The following is a 24,756-nucleotide window of genomic DNA, read 5'->3' as shown; positions in this document are numbered from 1 at the left end:
CTATACTGAAAAAGAAATGGGAACACTCAATCGAAAACTGGGAACCAATAAACGAAAGAATTGCCAAGCTTAACTTAAAAGTATACGGAAGACAAATTGTCTTACTAGCAGTATACGGTCTAACAGAAGACAGCTCAATTGCAGAAAAAGAACAATTCATAGAACAACTGCAAGAAGAAATTGAAAAGAGAAAGAAGAACCAAGAAATAATTATCGCCGGTGACCTAAATGGAAGAACAGGAAGAAAAGAAAACGACAGAACAGTTGGTAGATTTGGAGAAGATATAATGAACGATAACGGGAAGAGATTGATTGAGCTATGCGAAATAAACCACTTAAAGATCACAAACGGCTTCTACAAACATAAAGACATACACAAATACACTTGGACACAAGAAACAAGAAAATTGAGGTCTATTATTGATTATGTTATAGTAAACCACGAAAGCTCGATAAAAATAAAAGACATGAGAGTAAAGCGAGGCGCAGAATGCGACACAGATCACAAACTAGTAATCGTTTGGATGGAATTCCCTTCATATGGACCCAACAGAAACCGACCCAGGGAGAGTCTGACCAAGTTACGGCTCCGGCTACACCTGTCAATACGTGCTCAACACAAGAAAAGAAATTCAAAATCAATTTATTAGAAGAAGACTCAATAAAAGACCTATATAAGCGAAAATTGGACCAAAAGCTAGAAGAGTTTCGGTATGAATCATTAGAACAAACATACGAACACATAAAAACCTGCATGAAGACAGCAGCCCTAGAAGCTCTTGGAGAAGTGGACCAAAAATACACCCACCAAACTACGAAATTAACCGAAGACACACTAACATGCATAAAAGAGAAAAAAGAACTCCATATAAAATACCTGAACACAAAAAACTATGAGGATTTGGAACTATACAGGAAAAAAAATAAAGAAGTGAAAAGAAAAGTGGCAAATGAAAAAAATGAAAGATGGGAAAAAACATGCACAGAGATAGAACAGCACATAGGAGGAACGAGAAATTCAGAGTCATGGCGCATCTTAAAGTTGCTCCAAAGAAATAAGACAGAGAAAATCAAGATCGGTCAAATCAAAGAAAACGAATGGCAAGAATACTATAAAAAATTGCTAACCGAAGACCGCCCCGAATTCAAAGAATCAGAAATAGACGGAATAGAAATCTACACACATGACGAAATCGAATTAAGCCTAGCTGAGGTAAAAAGAACGATCAAAACTCTAAAGAACAAAAAAGCAGAAGGTCCCGGCGGAATACCAAATGAATTGATAAAAAACGGATCGGAAAAGTTATTCCGTATGATACATAAAATGTTTGAGAGAGCACTGAATGGAGAAGACTTACGGCAGAATGGACCCAAGCATATATGACATCAATATACAAGAAAGGAAATAGAAAAAACTGCGAAAACTATCGGGGAATCAGCATTATATCGTCTATAGACAGACTGTATGGAAAGACCATAAAGGAAAAATTAGAAATATATATACAAGATATAATCGGAGAAGACCAGGCAGGTTTCACAGAGGGGAAAGCATGCTTAGATCACATTTACACGGTCGAACAACTAATAGAAAAAAGAATGGCCAAAAATAGATCCGTCCATCTGGCTTTTGTTGACTTTAAGAAGGCATATGACTCAATACCTAGAACCAAGCTGTGGGAAGCAATGGAAGACATCGAAGTTCCACGAAGATTAATAAACGCAGTAAAAGCACTCTACAAGAATAACGAAGTAGCTATCAAAACGGGCAGTAGAATATGCAGTCCATTTAAGACGACAAAGGGACTACTACAGGGTTGCTCCACATCCCCCACCCTGTTCAAAATATTCCTGGAAAAATCCCTGAAACCATGGAAAAGAAAGTGCGAAGGAATGAGTATACCAGTAAGGAACGAATATCTATATACGCTAAGTTTTGCCGACGACCAAATAGTGATCGCACAAGACGAGGATGACCTCAGTTTTATGATGAGAAAACTGGAGCAGGAATATACAAAGAACGGGATGAAAATAAACCTAAAGAAAACTGAATACCTAACAACGGAGAATACAGAAATAAAACAGCTGGAAATAGACTAATGTAAACAAATCAAAGGAACAGACAAGTATAAGTATTTAGGTTTCATAATATCAAACAAAGGAACAACGGAGGAAGATATAAAAAATAGACTAGGACAAACAAGAGACTGCATACGAAAATTGAACCCGGTACTATGGGATGAGAACATCAGCATGAAAAGAAAAAAAAAATATATAATACCATGACAAGAAGTATCCTCACTTATGGGTGTGAAAATTGGACAATAAATAAGAAAACCAAAAACAAAATAAGAGCAACAGAGATGGAATTCCTAAGGAGAAGCTGCAGAGTAACAAGAAGAGATAGAATAAATAACACGGAGATTAAGAGGAGAATGAGAATGAACTCCGACATAATAGACTACATCGAACAGAAGAGGTTAACCTGGTACGGACATGTCAGAAGAGAAGACCAAAATCGGTGGATAAATAGAATAACAGAGTGGAGCCCGATAGGAAGAAGAAAGAGGGGCAGACCACGAAGATCTTTCAGTGATGAAGTGGACAAAGCAATGAGTAGAAGAAACCTACAGGAAGGGGACTGGCTAAAAAGGAAAAATTGGAGAAGACTACTGAGTGAAGGAATACAGTGAAAACTGTAGAAATCCTTGTATATATATATATATATATATATATATATATATATATATATATATATTTACTTAAGTCTACTGTGATTATTACTGGTCCTAATTTGTCGTCTTTTATATGCCTACACTCATCTCGGATACGTCATAGCAGCTCCTGTACCTCGAAAAAATGTTAATGGTTATAATGCCTATAGTTTGGCTTCCACCTTTTTCGTACAAAACTTATCTCTCTTACTTAAATCTGCTAAACACTCCACTTTTCGCTCTAAACTTTGATCAACTTTAAATGCTCCCAATGAATCACTGGATCAACAGATCTTATAAGCATGATTCAAGAATATACCACAGAACTGCCAGCCTTGTCCGTTATGCTCGGCCAAGTTTACCCTCATTACCCTCAAAAAAATCTATAATTATCTTGGTAATGATGCATCGAACTGGGAACGTGACACATCTCAATTAAACCAACATTAAGATATAGTCTCTAATTTAATGAAATATTGGTGGATTTTTCGATCGCCTTGCTATGCTCCAACATGATGTAAAACATTAAAAAGATCCCTTGTTGTCTAGCCCTTTCCGACTCTTTCAACGTAGTCAAAGCTATACAAAATGTATTCCCTAAACATCCAATTGACTGAATGATCAAGGCCGAACTAATGGAAGCTGAAGAAAATTTCAAAAAAATTCACTTTCTGTGGATACCGTCTCATATAGGTATAGAAGATAATGAATAGATACTAGTGCATGTAACGCTATCACCAATGACGCATCAGAAACAGAGTGTCAGAGTGTCGCTAGCGATCTAAAAGTTTATTTTAAAAATAAGGTGTAAAGTGTGTGGAATCGGGAGTGGAATGATTTCAGTTCTAAACTCAAAACCCTCAACAGTGACATGACATTTTTTCATAGAAGTCTACTGCCAGAAGTAGAATATCTCAAATTATTAATACACGTCTACGACTTGGACATTGTAGGTATACTTGAACATTGTAGGTCCTAAATATGTAAACCAAAGACATTCTTAAAAGTTTCCAAATGACCTGAAAAGTATTACTCGATAAAAATTTTGTTCCGGACAATTTAATAGGTTACTTAAAATGTATAAATATGTTACACAAAATTTAACTTAAAGTTGAATAAAATTAATTTTAATTAATTATTTAGTTAATACAAATGTCTAATTGTTTACAAATTGTAATTAATTGTTACTATGATTGATTGTTACAAATGTGTAATTTAATATTGTTACAGATGATATAGAAATATCGCTAATAACCATCGGTGGACGCGACTTTACCTTTTTTTAAATAAAAAATATAATATTAATTAGAAAAGTGTCGAAAATAATAAGGAACTACATGGCAACAAATTGCTGCCGCGCGTCCGAAATTGGTTATTTACGGCGCGCCCGACCGAATGTTAAAGAAGCATTAAAATCCACAAATAAAAAGGAAGAAATATATAAAGAACACCTGAACCTATTGTTTTTGATCTAAATATCTAAATAACTAACTTATTACTGGTAAACTTTCTCCTTTTATCTTATATCAATGGAAAGACTCTTGTCAGTAACTTTTTGGTACGCTGTCAAAAATAAACATTAATTATTCATTCTCTTTGACAGAATTCCAGACTAAGATTGGAAGATTCCTTGGTCTTATCCCCTTGAGAAGTACGTTTAGAGGCCTAAATTTGATACGATACAGCTACTTCACAGTCCTGCTATTAGTTATACCTCTAGGACTGGTCTACATATTTTACCTTAAATGCAACTGTTATCAGTATAAACAGTATTCTCTGCATAGGAGTATTGTTAATGGTTAGTAGGTAGCACCATTTTCATTAAATATAAAAGGATATTTGCACCACCAACATCATTTATCAAAAAGCAAAAACCGAAAAGGAAAAGAACAAGAATCCAGAAAAAATCGGACGATACTGTTTTTTAAATATTTTAACCCCAAATAAACAGATACAAATCTAAGTACATATCTAAATAAACCTCTTCTTTTTCTTCTTCTCCCCAAGCTTTTTCCTTTTCAGGTGTTATTGTTCTTAAATGTTCTTCACCACTCCATTCTGTCTAGCTTGCCTACCTCATCTGAACCTTTCTCTTTTAAGTCCTCTGCCACTCGTCCACTTTCCAGTCGTCAGGATTTGATCCCTAAAAATCGTATGAACAAGCTAAATTTTGCCAGGTATATTAATTTTGAGACACCAAAAAAGATGCAAAAAAGTTTACCACTTTTATCACTGGGTTTCCCGCTATATCTCCCCTCATAAGGGAGTAGAAACGCAAAAAAATCAATTTAGCAAGAATCTGTACGCCGGCCGTAGAAAATGTTTTAAATAAAAAATGTAGCTGAGATAATTTTTAACACAAATGTTTATTAGCACCTTTTGTTGTCTTTTGTTGCCACGTAGAGTAAACTGTTGTCTTAGAAATAACGCTTGAAGCAACCGGTGATTTACAATGACAGTTACGCGCGCAAAATAAAATTTGTATCAGCTCGACGGTAAAAATTCAATACTTTATGATCAAAGAGTCCTATTGACAAAGATCAAAATTCGTTTTAAAGGTGAAGAATGCAGCTTTGAAATGAAGTCAGTTTCTATAAATCTGTTCAATAAATAAACGTTGCACAAGTTTTGCCATGTTTTACGATTCGCGTGAGATCAATAAAATTTATCACTTTTATTGACCAGTCGTAGTAAAATTTCCATTGTTAGAGACCAATCTTTAAAACCTAAAACATGAAATTTCGATGTTGAATTCTGGCAACAACTATGAGACATTTGAAATATGAATCAAAAAAGCAGAATTCAAACTTATACATTACAAACAACCGCACGTCACTGGAAATTCCTCCAATAAGACGGTTTTGAGTCTAACTTGTAGAATAGGTTAGGTATTTTTGAAAAACATACTAGTATAATTGAAAACAAACAGTTTTAAATGTTTTAGATCGTTTGAAATGTGCTAGTTTGTGCTAATTGTAGTAAATTTATGAGAATCATACAAAATGGCAAAAATCGCGCCATGTTTGTTTGTTTAACACCTTTATAAAGCTGAGTTCATTTGCGGCAATATGCAAAAATTGTATACGAAAGCTATACTCTTTACGTTTAAAATGCATTTTGTTTTTTGTCGATAAGACACTCTAATTAAAAGTTATCGAATTTTTATCGTCGAACAGATATACATTTTATTGAACATTGATTTGACATTCAAAATCGCCAATCGCTTCAAGCGTTGTTTCTGAGAGAAACATTCATTCTACACAAAAAGTATTAATAAACATTTTTGTTCAAAATTATTTTAGCTACATTTTTTGTTTAAAGTGTATTTTTCTATTGCGTACAGATTCTTGGTAAATTAATTGTTTTTCGTTTTTGCCCCCCTACGAGGGGGGTTTCAAGGAGAAGCTGGGGGTAAGTGGTAAACTTTTTTACATCCTTTTTGGGGTCCCAAAATTAATATTCTCTGCAAAATTTAGCTTGTTCGTATGAGTTTTAGAGGTTCAGTGGCATTTTCGTCTTTGACGACTGGAGTACACACAGTCCTTTCATAAAAAAATATAAGTAAAAATAAAGAGTATGTAAGTGATGCATAAAAATGTATATCTATGTACAAAAATTAAAGAAATCCAATCTAATTTAGCCGAAAATATTGAAGATCTTTAGAGACTGGTCACCTGAATAGCGGAGTATGGAAAAGATTACGGTCTAACAATAAACGTCAAGATGACGAAATTTATGAGAATATCGAAAACTCAAAGAAATTACGAGAATCTTCTACTAAAAGGAACTAACGTCGAACAAGTGGACAAATATGCATATCTGGGAACAATGATTAACTCCACATATGAGATTACATTCAAGAGATCAAAATCAGAATAGAAAAGGCCAGAGCAAATTTCAACAAAATGAGAAGAGTGCTGTGTACAAGGGATTTAACATTTTAACTAAGAGTTAGGTTGGCGAGGTGCTATATTTTTTCGACTTTGTTTTATGGAATAGAATCTTGTACCTTGAATGCGACATCAATGAAAAACTGGAATCATTCGAGCTGTGGGTGTATAGAAGAATTCTGAAAATATCGTGGACAGAACACGTCACAAACAAAGAGGTTCTGAGAAGGATGAATAAAGAATAAAAATTTTAAATACAATTAAAATAAGAAAATTTGAATATCTCGGACATATTACAAGTAGAGAGAAGTACACCTTGCTCCAACTGATTATACAGGAAAAGATCCAAGGAAAGAGAAGCATAGGGAGGCGTAGAATGTCTTGGCTGTGCAACCTGAAAGACTGGTACGGATGTACATCAAATGAACTTTAAATCCTGTCCAGAATGGATAAACTGTATTATAAATAAATGTGAAATAAATTTAACAAATTAATCTGTAAAGGTAAAAAAATACTAAAATGAGCTATATGTGATGTCTGTGGTTTTAGAAAAACTATTGTCGTCAAGTTTTGGCTAGGTTACACTTACCATTGTTAGTTAGTTGTCAAGTTAGACTAGTTCTGCTTTTTCTAGATGTTCGACGAGAACTAATAGCTGGACTGTCGTCATTGCATCTTGCATTTGTGCAGTTGAGTGTACTTTGAGTGGTTTGTATGTGAGTCCTACTTCAGGTGACTTTCGTCCCCCCTTGTTCTGATAGAGATGACTTATTTTCTTTCGATTTCGATATACTTCTCATATTACTTGTATTCTTTGATTGGTCTCTCCGATGTTTGTCTCTGTATACTTATTGATTTTTCAATAGAATTTCTGTTTTTGCGGATGGTAATACGGTTAAATTTGTTTTCTCTGCGTTAAATATAGTATCCATATATTAGTACACCTAATCTACGAGATTATTCAGCATTTTTTCTTTAACCTAATTTTCCTAAGATTGTTTGTAAACTAAATGTCACCTAGTCCATCCTAGTTTTTTTTTTGATAAGAAATGCCCACTTCTTTGTTGTGGCTGCACAGCACAGCACTGAATCTGCTTTTTACTAACTGCTTAAGTCCTTGTTGTGGCTACAATGCACAACACTAACTAATCCTTGTACAACTTTACACATTACACAAGCTTGAACGGTTTAATCTTCTGGAACCTTCGCTTCTGGGGTTGGTTGACAAGAATATGAAGTACTTCTTGGTTGGGATGTCTCTCTTTATGTCACCTGGCGACTTTCTTAATTTTATTTGGAATAGATTCGACTTTAAGGTCTCTATGGAAATCGCCATTTCGAACATAGCAAGGAGCACCTACAATATTCTATGTATTTGGTTCTGGGGCGTTTCTAAATTTCTATGCTTTCTTTTGTACAGCCATATAATTGTAGACCATTGGTCTCACCGGTTTTAAGATCTGTTTGTAAATCAGTATTTTGTTCTGAATGGAAAGTTAAGAGTACCTACCTATCAGCCAATACATATTTTTGTACTTTATCTTTAACTGTTTAGTTTTTTTAAGCATCCTTCCATTTGAGTTTGACGTCCAGATTTAAACCCAGATATTTCGCTATTTTCTTATTAGGAACAATGTTGTTGTTTAAGATAATTGGGATATAATTGATTTCCTTGCTAGTAAAGTTATTATGACCTGATTTCTGTTCATTAAACTTTATACGCCATTTTTGGACCAGCGTTCTATGCCATTATTTGCATTTCGTAGGTTAACCGTAGATTTTTCTATAGTTGCCCCTAGTGTCAGGACTGCTGTATCATCGGAACTGTGGCTAGTTAAATGTTTTCTCTCTCCGGAATATCAGATGTATACAATTTTTTGGTAATTTTATCGGCGATGCCCTTTATATAATTCTTTTTATTACGGATAATTTTTATTAGCGGTAAAATTTTGCAAAGTGATCACAAAAAAATAATGAGAAAATAGACTGCAAAGTATACGTACGGTATGTCATAAAAAAGATATTTCCAAATTATATATTTTTAGTATCAAGTAACTTTCTGGTGTTGTAAGAGGAAATACCATCAAAGAATATTACCCAAAACAGAATGAAACTAATTTTGTATAAGATGAGTCGCTCAGAAGCATAGTGGTCCAACTGATTTTTTTGTATAATTCAGATAGGTAGTACAATAGCTGGCATTTTATCATATAGTTTGATTCAAGATATAAGAAATTTGGCCTGAGGCTGGTGGGATGACCCAGTCAACCGCAGTATTATAATAATAAACAACACCTATTGATGTTATCAATCCCTCAATTGTCTTTGCGACGGGTAGCAATAGGTTTGGAACAGCTTACTAGGACCGGACTTTATATTATTTATAGAACTGATTCGTCACCTATCAGAGCAAATAAATTGTTAAAATTAAAATTTCTAAACAATGCTTAGTATAAAAAAAATTTCCTATACACGAATTAGTCATCTTTGCTTACTCATCTGAAATTAAGTTGCTTGGAATCAATTATTATTAACGATCACAAACAATTTTCATGTTCAACGGGCTCATTACTTGAATTTTATGACTTTCGATAATGAAGATTTCTATCTTTAAATAAAAGAAAATTAAAAAATTATTAGCAAGTATATTAGTTAAAAATAAATTATACCTCCTATTATTATTCTATAGCTTTACACATTATAATTCTCATGCTAACAGGTATTTAGGTATAATTAGGTATCATTTATTTATCTAGAAAACATCAGTTATGGAACATTATAAAAGGGGGCAAACATATTTAAGTTTGACATTTGCACATTCAGTCAGTTATTTTCTTGCATTTAGATCGGTGGTTAGGTCACGACTATTCAAGTAAAATGTCGGGAATCGGTGAAGCTAGTGCTAACTGTTAAACACGTTTATATTTATCTGATAATACCAAAGAAATTATTAGGAATGTTTATCAAACAGTAAAAGAAGATAATCCAAATCCAGAAGACGGTAAACTTCTCATAAAGGCAACATCTCGATTGATAAGAATGCCATATACAACAGTGTGGAAAATTGTTACAGATAGAATTCAACCTCGTAAAAAGCGGAGTGACTTTTCTATATATAAAGCAGTAAATGAAAAAGACGCTGAGGTAATTAGAAGAGCAGTTTATAATTTCTATTCAAAGAACCTAGTTCCAACGCTTAGTATGATCCACGATCAATTTGTTAAAGACGTAATTACGTATTCGCCTTCAACTTTATCAAGGTTTTTGAATCACATTGATTTTCGATACAAGAAAATTAATAAGCGATCACCAATAATGGATTCCCCTCGACTTATTAACTGGAGAAACGAATACTTGGATGCTATATCTAAATTTAGAGATGAAGGAAGACCGATATTTTATCTGGATGAAACATGGTTCGATACCTACGATACTGCTCAAAAAGTTTGGACAGACAACTCTATTAAGTGTGCACCCAATTATCCAATTAATAGAGGTCAGCGAATAATTATTCTGAACATTGGATCCAAAAATGGCTGGCTTGGAGGAGAAGTTTTTTACTATCGGCAAAAAACATTAAAGATTCAAAGCTGGATTACCATGAAAATATGAGAAGTAACTTGTTTAAGGAATGGTTTGAAAAGAAAGTGTTGCCAAATTTACCTTCCAAAAGTGTCATTGTAATGGATAACGCGACGTATCACAGCGAAGAAATTAGAAAAATCACCAGTGTAGGCTCGACGAAAAAACAGATATCGGATTTTTTGTATGAAAATGATTTGTACTTTGAAGAAACATATACAAAAAAAGAAATGTTGGAAGTTCTTCACACAAAAGTATTTGAGAAACAGTTTGTTATAGACGAATTAGCAAAACATGATGGTCATAATTATATTGCGATTACCTTCTTATTACTGCGTTTTCAACCCTATTGAATTAATCTGGAGCCAACTTAAGGGACGTTTACGGCGAAACAACTGCTGTCCCAAATTAAGTAGCCAATCGGTATTATATGTTGTAGAAGAAATAAAAAGATTTCTTCAACATTGTGGCAAAATTGTGTTCCACATGTTATAAAAACGGAAGATCATTACAGAACGTTAACCTCACATTTGAAACCAATAATTGTGTTTCACATGTTATAAAAACGGAAGATCATTACAGAACATTAACCCCACATATTAAACCAATAATTATAACATTAGATGATGACGATTCTACTGAAGATGATAGCGATAGTGACATAGAGTTGTAATTTGTAATTATTTTTTCCATCTTAACTTCAAATTTTATTTTTTTATGTTATTGTTTCTAATTTTATTATGTTTTTTTTTTAATTCTGATTTTTGCTACCACTCTTTTAATTTTTTACTGTTATTAAAATTATTTACCTTAACTTCTTTAATTTGTTCATTTCTCTTATTTTATTGTACATAATAACATACCTATAACTACATAGCCACTCCTATCGGAGATTGGAAATCATGAAGGCTATCCTGACCTTGTTTACAGCTGACCTAAAGAGTTCATTAGTGGTACAGCCAAACCACTCTCTCAAATTACGCAACCATGACATTCTTCTACGGCCTAGATTCCGTTTTCCTTCTATTTTTCCTTGCATTATATTTTAAAGTAATGCGTATTTATGTCCTCTCATCGGGTGACCCATATATTCGAGTTTTCTTCGTTTGATCGTTGACAAAATTTCTGGTTCTTTTCCTATCCTTCGCATTACTTTAAAATTTGTGACACTTTCGACCCAACTTAGCTTCAGCATTCGACGATAGCACTACATCTCGAAACTTTCAATATTTTTATGTTGTTCTGTTTGAGATTCCAGACCTCTACACCGTATAATAGCGTGTTAAATACGTAGCCCCTAAACATTTTTAATCGTAGAGGAATGCTTATATCTCTGTTGCAGAAGAATTTCCTCATCTTTATGAAGGTGGCCCTGGCAATTTCGATACGTCTTTTTATTTCATTGTTTTGGTCTCCAGTTTCGTTTATTGAAGTCCCCAAGTATTTGTAACTTGATACTTTTTCAATTTGAATGCCGTTTAGATATTAATACGTATTAAATATATATGATATGCGATAAGCGAAATCCAAAGACAAATTACTTTAGCGAGGACAGCCTTTAGAAAACTGCAAGACAGACTTAGGGCCAACATACCAATTATCCTTAAAAGAAAAGTATTTGACCACTACGTATTACCGGTCATGACCTATGGGACGAAAATTATGACTTTAGAGTGGCGCAGAGACGTGGAACTAGAATTCTCGCCATGTAGCGAGAATGCACGACTTACGACGGACAAGCAAAATTACAAATTGGAGGCCCCAAGAGCAGACAGTAGTAGTAGAGAAAGACCACCTACGGGCTGACGACATCAGGCGTATCACCAAAAATTCGCAACAAAGATCATAAAATCGTAAAGAATGGAGGAGTTTAAGGGAGGCCTATGCCTTATTTCATTGTCTTCATCGTATTACACTTCATTATGCTGTTTATTGGTGTTCGTGAATTGCGGTCTTATTTTAATCAGAAGTTGTGAGTAATGTTCTATCCAAGATCTTTATGCTATTAAACATATATTAAAAAAGCTACTTGCTTCGTTTCTTTTCTCAGGTTTTTTACCGTTTTCCATGCTTCTCTTAATCTTCTTTTTTTATACTTTCACAAAATGTCTTTTAAATTATTATCCTACAAAAGTTTTAACAGAGTGCCCTTTTTCAAGTGAGAAAGGCACTTTTTTTCTCATATTCATTTTACAAGTAATCATCAAGTTGTATTTAATATAAAAATTCACAAAAACCTTAGTAATGGTTCAATGTGTTAACGTTTTTTGCCTTATGTTATAAAGCTTAGACCACGTTTGCCACTAAAAGAACATTAGCAAATTACCAATAGAATATGTAAAATAAATTAAATAAATATAGTTAAGCAATTTATAATTTCTATAGTGTACAAATTAGTAATTTTACAAGATTATAATGTGACAAAAGCAAAAATGAAGTAAGTTTGGTGTAGTAAAGCCTTTTTTTAACCTGTTTTGTTAATTTGTGATGGGTGTTAAAATATCCTTAGAATTATTTTATCTGTACCTTATGGTAATAAATTAATACTGAGCTCTAATAATAATCAAATATTATTATTGGAATTAATATATTAGGTAATAATAATTTGGGAATTTTCTTTGATTGTATTTATTATCTTAACTAAAAACTTTGTAAATTTAAATAAAATTATTTGATAGGTTTTCTACACAAAATTGGAAAATTTTTTGGACTAACACCTATTGACATTAAAGACCAAACCAAAAGCAAATTGTTAAAACATGGTTACTCAGTGACCATATTGCTGATGATGCCGCTGATTATGATTTACACATTTTATTACAGATCTAACTTTTTGGTACTCCACTCCATTCATCGAGGTGTACTATTGGGTTAGTACTTAAACAGTTACGTGATATACATAGGCTATTTTAGATGTAAGTTACATAGACATATAATACAAATAGACTGAGCGCTGCAATACACGCGTCTTCCCTCAGTACGATAGAGAAAACTGACACAAAGCATTCACTTACAAGTCAGTCTCTTCCCAGAATCCATGGGAGGAATCTATTTAGCTATGTTTTTGTATATAACTAAATCTTATCATATTTTACAACATATTCATTAAAATGCTAAATAAATACAATTATATTATAAAGCTATTATATATATATATATATATATATATATATATATATATATATATATATATATAATATATATATAATATATATATATAATAATTATATATATATATATATATATATATATATATATAATAATTATATACAGATTGAACCAATTTAAAACGGAACATACAATTTAATATATGTCTGTTTGAACTGCATTTGAAATAGTGGACCAATATAAAACTTGGACAAAAATAAATCCATACCCGGTGATAGACATTGTATAAAATATCGTTCAACTATCTGTCTCCTTTAAAGGAAAGAGGAGCTTGCCTAATAGTCGGAGAGATAGAGCCGAAATTTTGAACTGATCAGTAATATGACATTTCTCTATTGGAATATATTCATTGTAACTGGGTTAAGACCTTGCCTTACAGGCGGACGCCCCTCGTGGTACAGGGGGTGGCTATACAGGGATGAAGTTGTCATTTTTTTCGGAAAAATTAACGATCGATAATATAGCTGAACATTTGCCCAGAGTAAGATCTTGGTATAACTAGACGAAATCCCAAAGGGCGGATGCGAGAGTGGATACATAAGGGGTGGCGGACAGGGGTGAGGTTGCAATTTTTTGGGGAAAAATTAACGATAAGTAATATGTCCGCCATTTTTATGGCTCATTATTTAGCCCCTAAAAACTCTAAATATAAAAGGGCGGACAGCTGGGTTGGTACAGAGAGCCATAAAACGGGGTCAAATGTACCACTTGCCTGCGCATTTTAGGTCTCGGTAACAATTTTCAAACTGATTTTATTATGATATTTTTATACCGATTGATTTGAAAATTTGTATGCTCACTTCTGTTACTATTCTGAAAAGGGTCAAGTAGAGTTTTCCTCAAAATTTTCCAAAAAAATTTCCGTAAATGAAAATTTTCGTAATTTTTTGAGGTAAAATCTAATTTGTAGAATCCTTTCGATTTTCTGTCAGTTATACCATGATTTTTTTCCAAAAATTTTCAAACGATTTTTCCGATAAGAAAAAAAATTTAGAAAAACTTTAAAAATTTCGTCATTTTTCTCACTCTCATTGATTTCATCACATTCATCATCTTCGTCACTTTCACTTTCAATAATATCACATTCATTATCTGCTTCATTTTCAATCACTACTTCTCGAACTGATTCTGGCATCTGAGGTCCACTAAATCATTTGAATTTATTTGTTTCATCTTCAAACTCCCAACCATGTTCTTCAACAATTAATTCTGTTGGTCCTTTTGATGAGCATTTGTCCAAATATTTGAAATATAATGAGCTTGCAGTAGATGTTGGTGTAATTCATCTTGACATGGTGGTAAGCTTGAAGCATCGAAATTTTTTAGTTTTTTTTTAAGGCTCGTTCACATCATGCAACTTATACTGCCGGTTAAATAGTGAAACTCTGACATCGTTTACTTTTCTTTTTGGAATTGTTCTCGTCAGTCCTGTTCCATATAAGTGACATATGAAAGTTTCTAAGGTTTCAAAAACTTCATTACAATCGAAGTCAGTTTCACCAAGTTGAATAAAAGCATCTTGATACTTATTACATTTAGCGCATGCGTCTAGAATTACTGATCTAAATGAACGCGCATCATTATTATTTTAATATTTTAAAATAATAATGATGCAAAATTAATGTCCAAACAGAATTTGTAAAATTATAATTAACTAATGAAAAAAAATTCAATCAATTTGAAAGTTAAAAAAAATATTGAAAATATCTACAAAGTAAATTTCAAAACTTAAAAAATTGATTTTTATTAATAATTATTTGTAAAATGTTAAAGGAATTCTACAAATTGAATTTTACCTATTGATAAATAGAAATAATATATTTTGTAATTGATTATTAATGAAATAATAAATCAAATTTTTCTTATATCTGAACAATCATTATTTATGCAATATAAATTTAAAAACCTTTTTATTGTAATAGAAAATAAGTAAAATTACTATTTGTTATGCCAAAAATATTTAATAGTTAACATTATAAAATTACTTTAATTTAATAAAATATCAAATATCAAACATTTATTCAATTAAAAATTAATTCGTAAAATATTTATATTTAAGAAAAAAATGTGATTTGTAAAGTAAATATGACTTTAGTTTGAAAAAAAAAAACATTATCATAATATCATTTTAAAACTACAAAATATTCTATAAACGATTCAGACGATGACGTAGAGTTTTATCAAATGTTTTAGAAAAGTTTTTCTAAATTTTTTTTTCTTATCGGAAAAATCGTTTGAATATTTTTGGAAAACAAATCATGGTATAACTTACAGAAAATCGAAAGGATTCTACAAATTAGATTTTACCTTAAAAAATTACGAAAATTTTCATTTACGGAAATTTTTTTGGAAAATTTTGAGAAAAACTCTACTTGACGCTTCTCAGAATAGTAACAGAAGTGAGCATACAAATTTTCAAATCAATCGGTATAAAAATATCATAATAAAATCAGTTTGAAAATTGTTACCGAGACCTAAAATGCGCAGGCAAGTGGTACATTTGACCCCGTTTTGTGGCTCTCTGTACCAACCCAGTTATCCGCCCTTTTGGATTTAAAGTTTTTAGGGGCTAAATAATGAGCCATGAAAATGGCGGACATATTACTTATCGTTAATTTTTCCCCAAAAAATTGCAATTTCACCCCTGTCCGCCACACCTTATGTATCCACTCTCGCGTCCGCCCTTTGGGATTTCGTCTAGTTATACCAAGATCTTACTCTGGGCAAATTTTCAGCCATAATATTGATCGTTAATTTTTCCGAAAAAAATGACAACTTCATCCCTGTATAGCCACCCCCTGTACCACGAGGGACGTCCGCCTGTAAGGCAAAGTCTTAACCCAGTTACAATGAATATATTCCAATAGAGAAATGTCATATTACTGATCAGTTCAAAATTTCGGCTCTATCTCTTGGACTATAAGGAAGCGATAAGTGGTTTGACAGCATAATAACTGCTTGTTTAGTCTAGTTTTTTCAGTGAATCTAGGCAACCTATTTGGGTGGAGTTTTGACTTGTTCTTGAATGAGTTCCGAATCCAGCAGCCCGCTGAAGTATTGGATTTTTATAATATAATTATTTGACAACCTTTTGTTGGCCAACCACCTAGAGCGGAGTTGAGCCGAAATACATTGATTTCGTATGTTCCGTTTTAAATTCGTTCAATCTGTATATATATATATATATATATATATATATATATATATATATATATATATATATATATATATAATTATACAATTATATTATTTTCTCCAATTACTCGGAGTTTTTCTAACTTTTTAGGTGCGGAGTCAGTTTCCGAGTTTGTTTTCCTATTTAAAAGCCTTTTGGGTAGCTTGAAACTTTACGCGAAACACTGGGAAAACTTCCTAAACACTTCAGAAAAAGTTGAAAAGAAATTGCATACGGAAAACTTCACTGTAAGAATAAACTTCAAGTTGTTGTTTGTGGAGATCGCATTTTACCATCTGGTGTACTTTACAATATCGGCTGTTGAAATGAAAATGAACTCTACTATTCGTCCCAACTATATTACACATAAAATCGCAATGTATTATCAATTCTTCGAACTTATTCTAATCTGTAACACGGCGAAGATGTTACGGAAAAGATATAATTTTCTCAGTAAAATGATACGAAGTATTTTGAAATCTCCAATTTATATTGTGTCAAAGAACGAGGACAAAAGTAAGGAGGAGAAGTTGAAAAAAGTGTTTTCTTTGTACCAGGATTTATATGTCATGTCGGATGAATTTAATGTCATATTCGGGTGGAAGATTTTCCTAATATTAATTTGCACGGTATTTTCCCTGCTTAATCACGCCAACAGGGCTTTGTTGGTATCTAGACAAAAGCAAGATGAGCAACATGTCACTTACAAATACATCATGAATGGTCTGGTGTACCCCCTTTTGTACGTGGTAAGTAATATTTATAGTTTGTATTTGTACAATTTACTAATGTTTGTATTTTGAGAACGATTTCCGAAGTGGAAATTGAAACGTCAATAAATAAATAATATTTATAGTTATAGCTAAATTCTTATAACGGGGAAATCTGGTAAATATAGTATGGGTTGCTGTTTTCAATAAAAATGGTTTTAAAGAAGTGTAACATTTTCGACAGCGGTAAATAAGAGATATTTTAAGTAATCGTTAATGGTTAATAAAATATCTACCGAATTTGATAAAGAATTCGATACGTCCGGACTCCCGGATAGTTTTTAAAAATGGAAGGGGAAAAGGAGAATCTTAGACAAAAAAAAGAGGTGAAGGAGAAGTGTAGACAAGAAGAGGGGGAGAAAAAGCAGAAAATTAAATAAAACTTGGAAATTTATTACAAAAAGTTTGCCGTTCTCGTCAAAGTCAAAGAATGAGGTCAGAAGGTCGCCTAGATCGACTACCAGAAGCCAGTCACAGACATTTAAACAATAGCCCTGAAAAGAATAAAAGTCGACACTACGTTGCGTCCGCCAGCTGTATCTTTAAAAGACCTTTATTATAGATACCGTTGCAACCAGATCCTTTATTCGATCCGGATTTCTGAATGCAAAACTGAAACAGTTCTTGAAACAGCTCTAAAACTTGCTAATGAAAAAAGGATAATTTATTAAAGAATTTTCAATATTTTTGAGACTTGTCAAATGATGGTAAAGATTTATGGCATTCCTATTTCATGTGAGACTTATAGCATTTTCTAACACAGCTTTTTTTGCAGGTTACTACTGTAGCCTTAGTGATGTCGTGTGATTCAATCGAAAAGAGTGGAGACAACGTCATAACAACTTGTCACAGAAAATTAATTAATCTAGATAAATCACCACTAAGAAACGACTTGCAGGTGATGGCGAAGTATATGGATAAATTAAGACCGACCTTCACAGCAGCTGGGTTTTTTCAGATCAATCAACTCATTTTGGCTACCATTTTCACTTCGATTACTACATATTTGATAATTATCATTCAGTTTCAGTAGACAATGCTTCATACATATTTTAGTAATTTGATAAATGCTTTTAGCGTGTATGTAATAACATAATTATGTTTGAGTTTAAGTAAACAAATAAAAAATACAAAATAAAATAAAGATGTGATTATGATTTTGACTGGAACTAACAAAATTTTCATGTACGCACAGAAATTCCACTGCCAACATTAAACTACTAAGAAACTTTTTTCTGTCAATACTTCAATCCTGTTACACATGATGAGTTACACATTTGTTTCCTGTTCCAGCATCATACTTTATTTTCATGTTTTATATCTTCTTATGTAATTTCCAGTAACGTAACAAAAATTATCATTTGCAACCCAATACTAAAGGATAATCAATATTTTATGCATTGGATGAGTTACTTAAAGAAAAAAGTACCTTTGACTAATGTCTTAAATTTAAAAAAGAAGAGATTTTTACCTGATCTTTACCTGACCGCAGATAAATTTCCGCCATCATGTAAATGAAAATTACATGAATGGGAAGAACCGGGTTGAGAATTTAAAACTCGACGTTTCGGCACCCATTTTGAAGCCATTATCAAGAAGGATATGGTTCCGTTCGAGTTCGGGGTCTCAATCTGCCTAGTCCACTCACTCGTGACGTACCAGTACCTTGTTCTCCAGAAATACGAGAGCTGTCAAACGTCACTGTGGTCTCAATTTGCCTACTCTTCAGTGTCGAACGACGTCACTAACGGAATCTACTAAATGGATTTTAATTTATCAAAGCTCATGTGAAAGGTATTTTAAAAATACTTTAATTTATATTTTTCTACAAATTTTTTCCTACTTTGGTTAAATTTTGACAATTAATTTAAAATCATAAAATTTGGTTTTCTTTTCGTTCTTCTTGACCTATTAAATTAAACTTATCTTTTGCGATTTTAGTAGACAAGTAGACAATATAACAAAAAAATAAGACATTGTGAGTTAAAATCGCTCCAATGTACGCAGAGATATAGCTCTTCAAATATAGGGTAAAAAAATCTCACTCAACTTTTAGGTGGCTATTTTTTAACAGCTGTATCATTGAATCTGGATCCGTCGATCGGATAGCCAAGCGGGCTGGGCGGCTGGCTTCTCCTTCGCTCCACTGCGAGAGATGTCAGTTCGATCCCCAGCTCGGTGACAGAAAACAAAAAGGCTAACGCAGCAGTTTAAAATTCTAAAATGAATCTGCGGCTTAGTCTAGAATATGCTGGTATCTGATCGGCCTATGGTGGAGCAGTACGGCAAGAGATAAGGGCTTGCGGCTCGGTGATACTCCTCCATAGATCCCTACCGGAAGGGCGTGTGCCGCCTAAATACCGGGTATATATATATATATATATATATATATATATATATATATATATATATATGTTCGGAAAGATTTCCGCGGTTAGTACAATTAAACTTAGAGCTAAGATTAATATTATTATAAAAATTAATATTAAACTCACCAGTCTTCCGGGTTGAACCGCGTCGATATCCATTTTGCCGAGCTTTCGACATCCTCTCTGATGTCTTCTTCAGGGCTTCCGAGGTCTCAGTCTCCCGAGCCCCCAGACACTACTACACTCACTAGTCACTTCCATTTCTTATTAAATTTTGAGTTAGTGTACGAATCACAACATATAATGCAGAAACATTCTTGATTTTCTTCATCGCTTTCTTTTGAAACAATTCTCCTTTTGACTTTTTGTTTTCCTTTTTTATTAGGTTTTAAGTTTCTCAGTTGCTCTTGCTGTAATAATGCTTGCTTTTCAGGCGTGTCCGTCAAAATAGCTGTATGTCTTCGTTTCCTATTTAATATCTTTAGAACTAATACGTCCTATAACTAAATAGTGTGTTGCAAAACTAAACTAGTGAAAGACTAGTTCAGTTTTGCAAAGATAACGAACTCATTATCAAAAACACGTGGTATAAACTCCCAAATCGAAAAATATATACATGGAAAGTACCTAGAGATGATGGTGAAATTATAATAAGAAACCAAATAGATTACATAATAACAAATTAAAGATTCCGAAATGCCATAATATCGGCTAAAGCGTACCCAGGAGCAGATATAACAAGTTACCACAATCTAGTTCAAGCAAACAAAAAACTCAAGTTAAAAAAGTTAAAAACAACTGCCAAAACACCGAGAATCAATCTGAGAAAACTAAAAGAAACTGATATGTACCAACAAATCAAAGAAGTGTACAAAGAAGTTCAGGAAGTAGAAAGGCAAAAACAATTTACAACAACAGATAAATGGAGAAAACTAGAGGAGATCTTGAGAAATATCACAAAACAAAAACTTCAAGAAGACACATCGTCTGAAAATAAATAATGGATCACACAAGAGATAAAAGAACTGATGACGGAAAGAAGAACACACAAGAAAAAAACGAACAACAGTACAAAAAAATTAATAAAACAATCAAACAGAAAATCAAAAAAGTGTGAAGAAATAGAAAGGTTAGATAAACAACATGACAGTTTTAACATACACCGGAAAATCAAAGAGACTGCTGGCATATACAAGAAGAAGGGTATCGGAAATATCATGGATAAAAATAACAAGATAATATCGGAATGTACAGATAAAATAAATAGTTGGGAAGAATACATAAAAGAGCTATTCAAAGACGACGAGAAAATTGAGGTCATTGAACCAAGAGGAAGAAATGGGCCACCAATCACCAAACGAAATTAAGAAAGCGCTAAAATGTATAAAAAATGAGAAGGCCGTAGGACCAGATGAAATACCTACAGAAATCTTAAGAATATTAACAAAAAATCATATGGGCACACTAATAGAATTATTTAATGACATTTATTATACGGGAGAGATTCCGAAAGAATGGTTAATATTAATATTTATTTCAATACCCAAAAAATCAAACGCAATTAAGTGTGAAGAGCACAGGACAATTAGCTTGATGAACCAGCTAGCTGTACAAAAAGCTAGACGATAGAATAGCTGAAAACCAATTGGAATTCAGAAAAGGCTTTGGCATCAGAGCAAATTTGGAGAATTACAGACTGATTAGCCTCCTCGGCCATATATATAAGTTGTTTACGCGAATACTAGTTAAGAGAATGGAAAGAAAATTAGAGACTTATCAACCAAGGGAACAGGCAGGATTCGGAAAAAGTTACGGAACAAATGACCATCTACAAAGTATAAAAACCCTAATAGAGAAAGCAGTGGAATACAATAAACCTCTAGTTCTAATATTTATCGATTTTCACAAAGCCTTTGACACAGTTGAGCTAAGCAAAATAATACAGGCGCTTAAAGAATGCAGGCTAGATTATAGATATACTAAATTATTATACAAAATATACCTGCAGGCAACAACCACTGTCAGATTACATACTAACAGTAATCGCATAAAAATAGAACGGGGGGTTAGACAAGGAGACTCAATGTCACCTAAGCTTTTTAATACGCTGCTAGAACATGCTTTTAAGAATTTGGATTGGATGACAAAGGGAATAAAAATAGATGGAGAATATCTAAACAACTTACTTTTCGCCGATGATATACTTATAATAGCTGAAGATCTAGGTATAGCAAGAGAGATGGTACAGGAACACGTTGTGGCTACAGAAAGTGTAGGTTTAAATATAAATATCTCGAAAATAAAAATCATGACCAATTTGGTACCCAACCAGAACATCGGTATTGGTGGGAAAGAAATAGAACTCGTAGATAGATATAAATACCTGGGACATGAAATTATGATTGGCAGGGATAACCAGACTCATGAACTGACGAGAAGAATCGGCCTTGGGTGGGCAGCATTTGGAAAACTGAGAGAAACTTTTAAAAGTGAGCTGCCCACATGCCTAAAGAGAAAGGTATTTGATCAGTGCGTCCTCCCAGTCTTGACGTACGGAGCAGAAACACTTACCTTAACAAAAGCAGCAGCTACCAAACTGAGAGTCACGCAGAGAAGAATGGAGCGGTCCATGTTAGGAATAACTCTGCGAGACAGAATAACCAGCGAAGACATCAGGAGAAGAACCGGAGTGACTGACATCATCGAGAAGATAGCCAAACTAAAATGGAGATGGGCAGGACACATAGCCAGAACGACAGATGGGCGATGGACAAGGAGGTTATTGGAATGGAGGCCAAGGGAAGACAAGAGAAGCGTCGGTCGACCACCTACAAGATGGACTGACGATTTAAGAAGACTCGATAAAAACTGGATAAGAGCGGCGCAAGATAGACGGGGTTGGAAACATGAGGAAGAGGCCTATGTTCAGCAGTGGACTCTTGAGGCTGGATGATGATGATGATCAGATAAGCATCATTTACTATACAAACACCAATCGAACGATGTCGAAGTATCAATTGCGACGTATGTATATGTAAGTCGACTTCGAAAAAGCTTTCGACAAAGTACAACACCGAAGAATGGCAAAAATACTGCAGAACACAGAATTAGATGACGAATACGTGAGAATCATTGCCAATCTATACCGATATCAAAAAGCCATAATACGAATAAACCAACAAAAATCGAAAGAAATATCTATAAATCATGGAGTAAGACAAGGATGTGTGCTTTCTCCTATACTTTTTAATATGTATTTAGAAGAATTGTTTATTAAAGAGGTATAGCGACAAGCTAATTACGAATTAAATTTTTGTATTCAAAAATTAAATAAAACAATCTCATATTAAAATGAACATTTTCGCAAATGGTTTATATATAGTCCGTCTAGAAAGTATCCAGAATTTTATATTTTTCCTAATTTTAATAGATTTCCTTTTTGTAATATTTTAAGACAAAAGTAATGCATCAAATAGGTTGTGCCGATTGTAGGTTATTGACAAAATCGCATGACAACACCCTCTGTCAAATATTGTTGTTTGTAAACAGACTTAAGATTGGTGAAATAATCTCGCAAGTAGAAAAAAGAAAAGTGGTGGAATCTTTGTATAGAAAGGGTGTCAGAAACGTTAAAAACTTAGTGCAATTGACTGAACTTGGAAAATGCAGTGTATGAGATAATAAAGAGGAAAAAATTGCATAGATATAAGACATAAACCAGTTTCGAGTAGACCGCGTAAGATTCGCGGAAACAATTTAAATGCTTTGGTGGCTTTAGGACGACAAAATCCGCATCTAGGATTTCGAAAATTAGCGAACAGATTTGGAAATCAACGAAAAATAAAAGTGTGCCCAGAAACTGTCCGCATGTCACTGAAAAAGCAAGGCTGCATATCAAGGAATGCAAAAAAATCTCTACAATGACACCTCTGCAAAGGCAACGAAGAATAGATTTTCGTCAACGTTTTCGAGAAGATAATTTTAATAATGTCTTTATATCAGATAAAAGTTGATTCCAGCTTGGTGCAAATCATCTACAAGTCCTATCAAGAGAAAATGTTACCGTTCAAATTTTCAAATTTCCCACTAAATAATGGTTTGGGGAGCAATATCTCAGCGTGGTGCTACACCTCTCTGTAGAGTTAATGGTACTGTTGATAGTGCGAAATATTGTGACATCCTAAACGGTTTTCTTCTTGAAACGGCTCATTTTTTATATCCAGAGGGGTGGCGTCTTCAGCAAGATAATGTAAGATGCCATACTTTCGCTTATACTCAAGCTTGGATGCTAGAACACGAATTGGCGACAATTCCGTGGCCAGCAGCATATTCAGATTTTAGCCCCATTGAAAACATACGGCACTGATGAAGATTGAAGTGGAATGAGCAGCGCCACGAGATAAGGAAGGTTTCATTCGGTCAGTTTTACAGGCCTGGAACACCATTACCGAAAATTATGGCCTTGACCTAGTTTCGGGTGTACCTGGACGTTTAGTTAAGTGTTTAGATTTAAATAGAGGTTGTATAAGTAAATGAGATAAATTATTTGTTAAAATTTTATATTTCAAGTGATAGAAATAAATACCGTAAAATTATAATTCTGTCTTTTCTTTTCCGGATACTTTCTAGACGGACTATACATAAGAAATAGAAATGTGTTTTTTCAATATGTTTATTTACTACAGATATTATATATGCTCGACACTTTTATTACTTATACATTTTGAATGCGTTGCATTTATGAAAAACGAAATTAATATAACGACCAGCCCTATAATAAAAGTTTATGGTCTGGCTTTCAAAAACAAAGAACGCGTGTTCTGTGTTGAGTTTTAGTTTTCAGTAATCATTGAGACACAATTTGGATCGGGTCGCAATACACACAATCCCTTCGAGAATTAACTACGCCTTACGATAATAAATATTATTAACACTTTTTCCTACGTTTTATTCAATACTGTTATTTTTTATTTTTTTTTTTTCCGCGGTGGTAAATAAGTTTATCACACGCATCCCCACAACCGCGGAACAGAGGTTAGAAGGGGTATTAGAAGAAGTAAATGAAGGCATATTTATTAACGGAGCACGTCT

General features: G+C 33.3%; 1 protein-coding gene across 3 annotated transcripts in view; it reads left to right on the top strand.

Annotated features, from left to right (window-relative positions):
- Positions 1-18,413, top strand: part of LOC140448356 (uncharacterized) — a 173,521-nt gene extending 155,108 nt beyond the window's left edge. For 2 of the 3 annotated variants that reach the window (XR_011951695.1, XR_011951696.1), the window contains 3 exons: positions 13,007-13,098; positions 16,638-17,275; positions 18,072-18,413. Coding sequence is in view for 1 of the 3 variants with exons in the window: in XM_072541443.1 (XP_072397544.1) it covers positions 13,007-13,053; positions 16,638-17,275; positions 18,072-18,329 (943 nt within the window). In the remaining 2 variants the exon portion in view is untranslated. The remainder of the gene's footprint in view (positions 1-13,006; positions 13,099-16,637; positions 17,276-18,071) is intronic. The other variant, XM_072541443.1, reaches the window with a different exon arrangement.
- Positions 18,414-24,756: the final 6,343 nt, after the last annotated feature.

Source organism: Diabrotica undecimpunctata, chromosome 8 (assembly GCF_040954645.1).
Source record: "Diabrotica undecimpunctata isolate CICGRU chromosome 8, icDiaUnde3, whole genome shotgun sequence".
NCBI classification, from domain to species: domain Eukaryota; kingdom Metazoa; phylum Arthropoda; class Insecta; order Coleoptera; family Chrysomelidae; genus Diabrotica; species Diabrotica undecimpunctata.
Note: the sequence above shows the minus strand (reverse complement) of the source record. Positions and strands in the feature narration are given on the sequence as shown.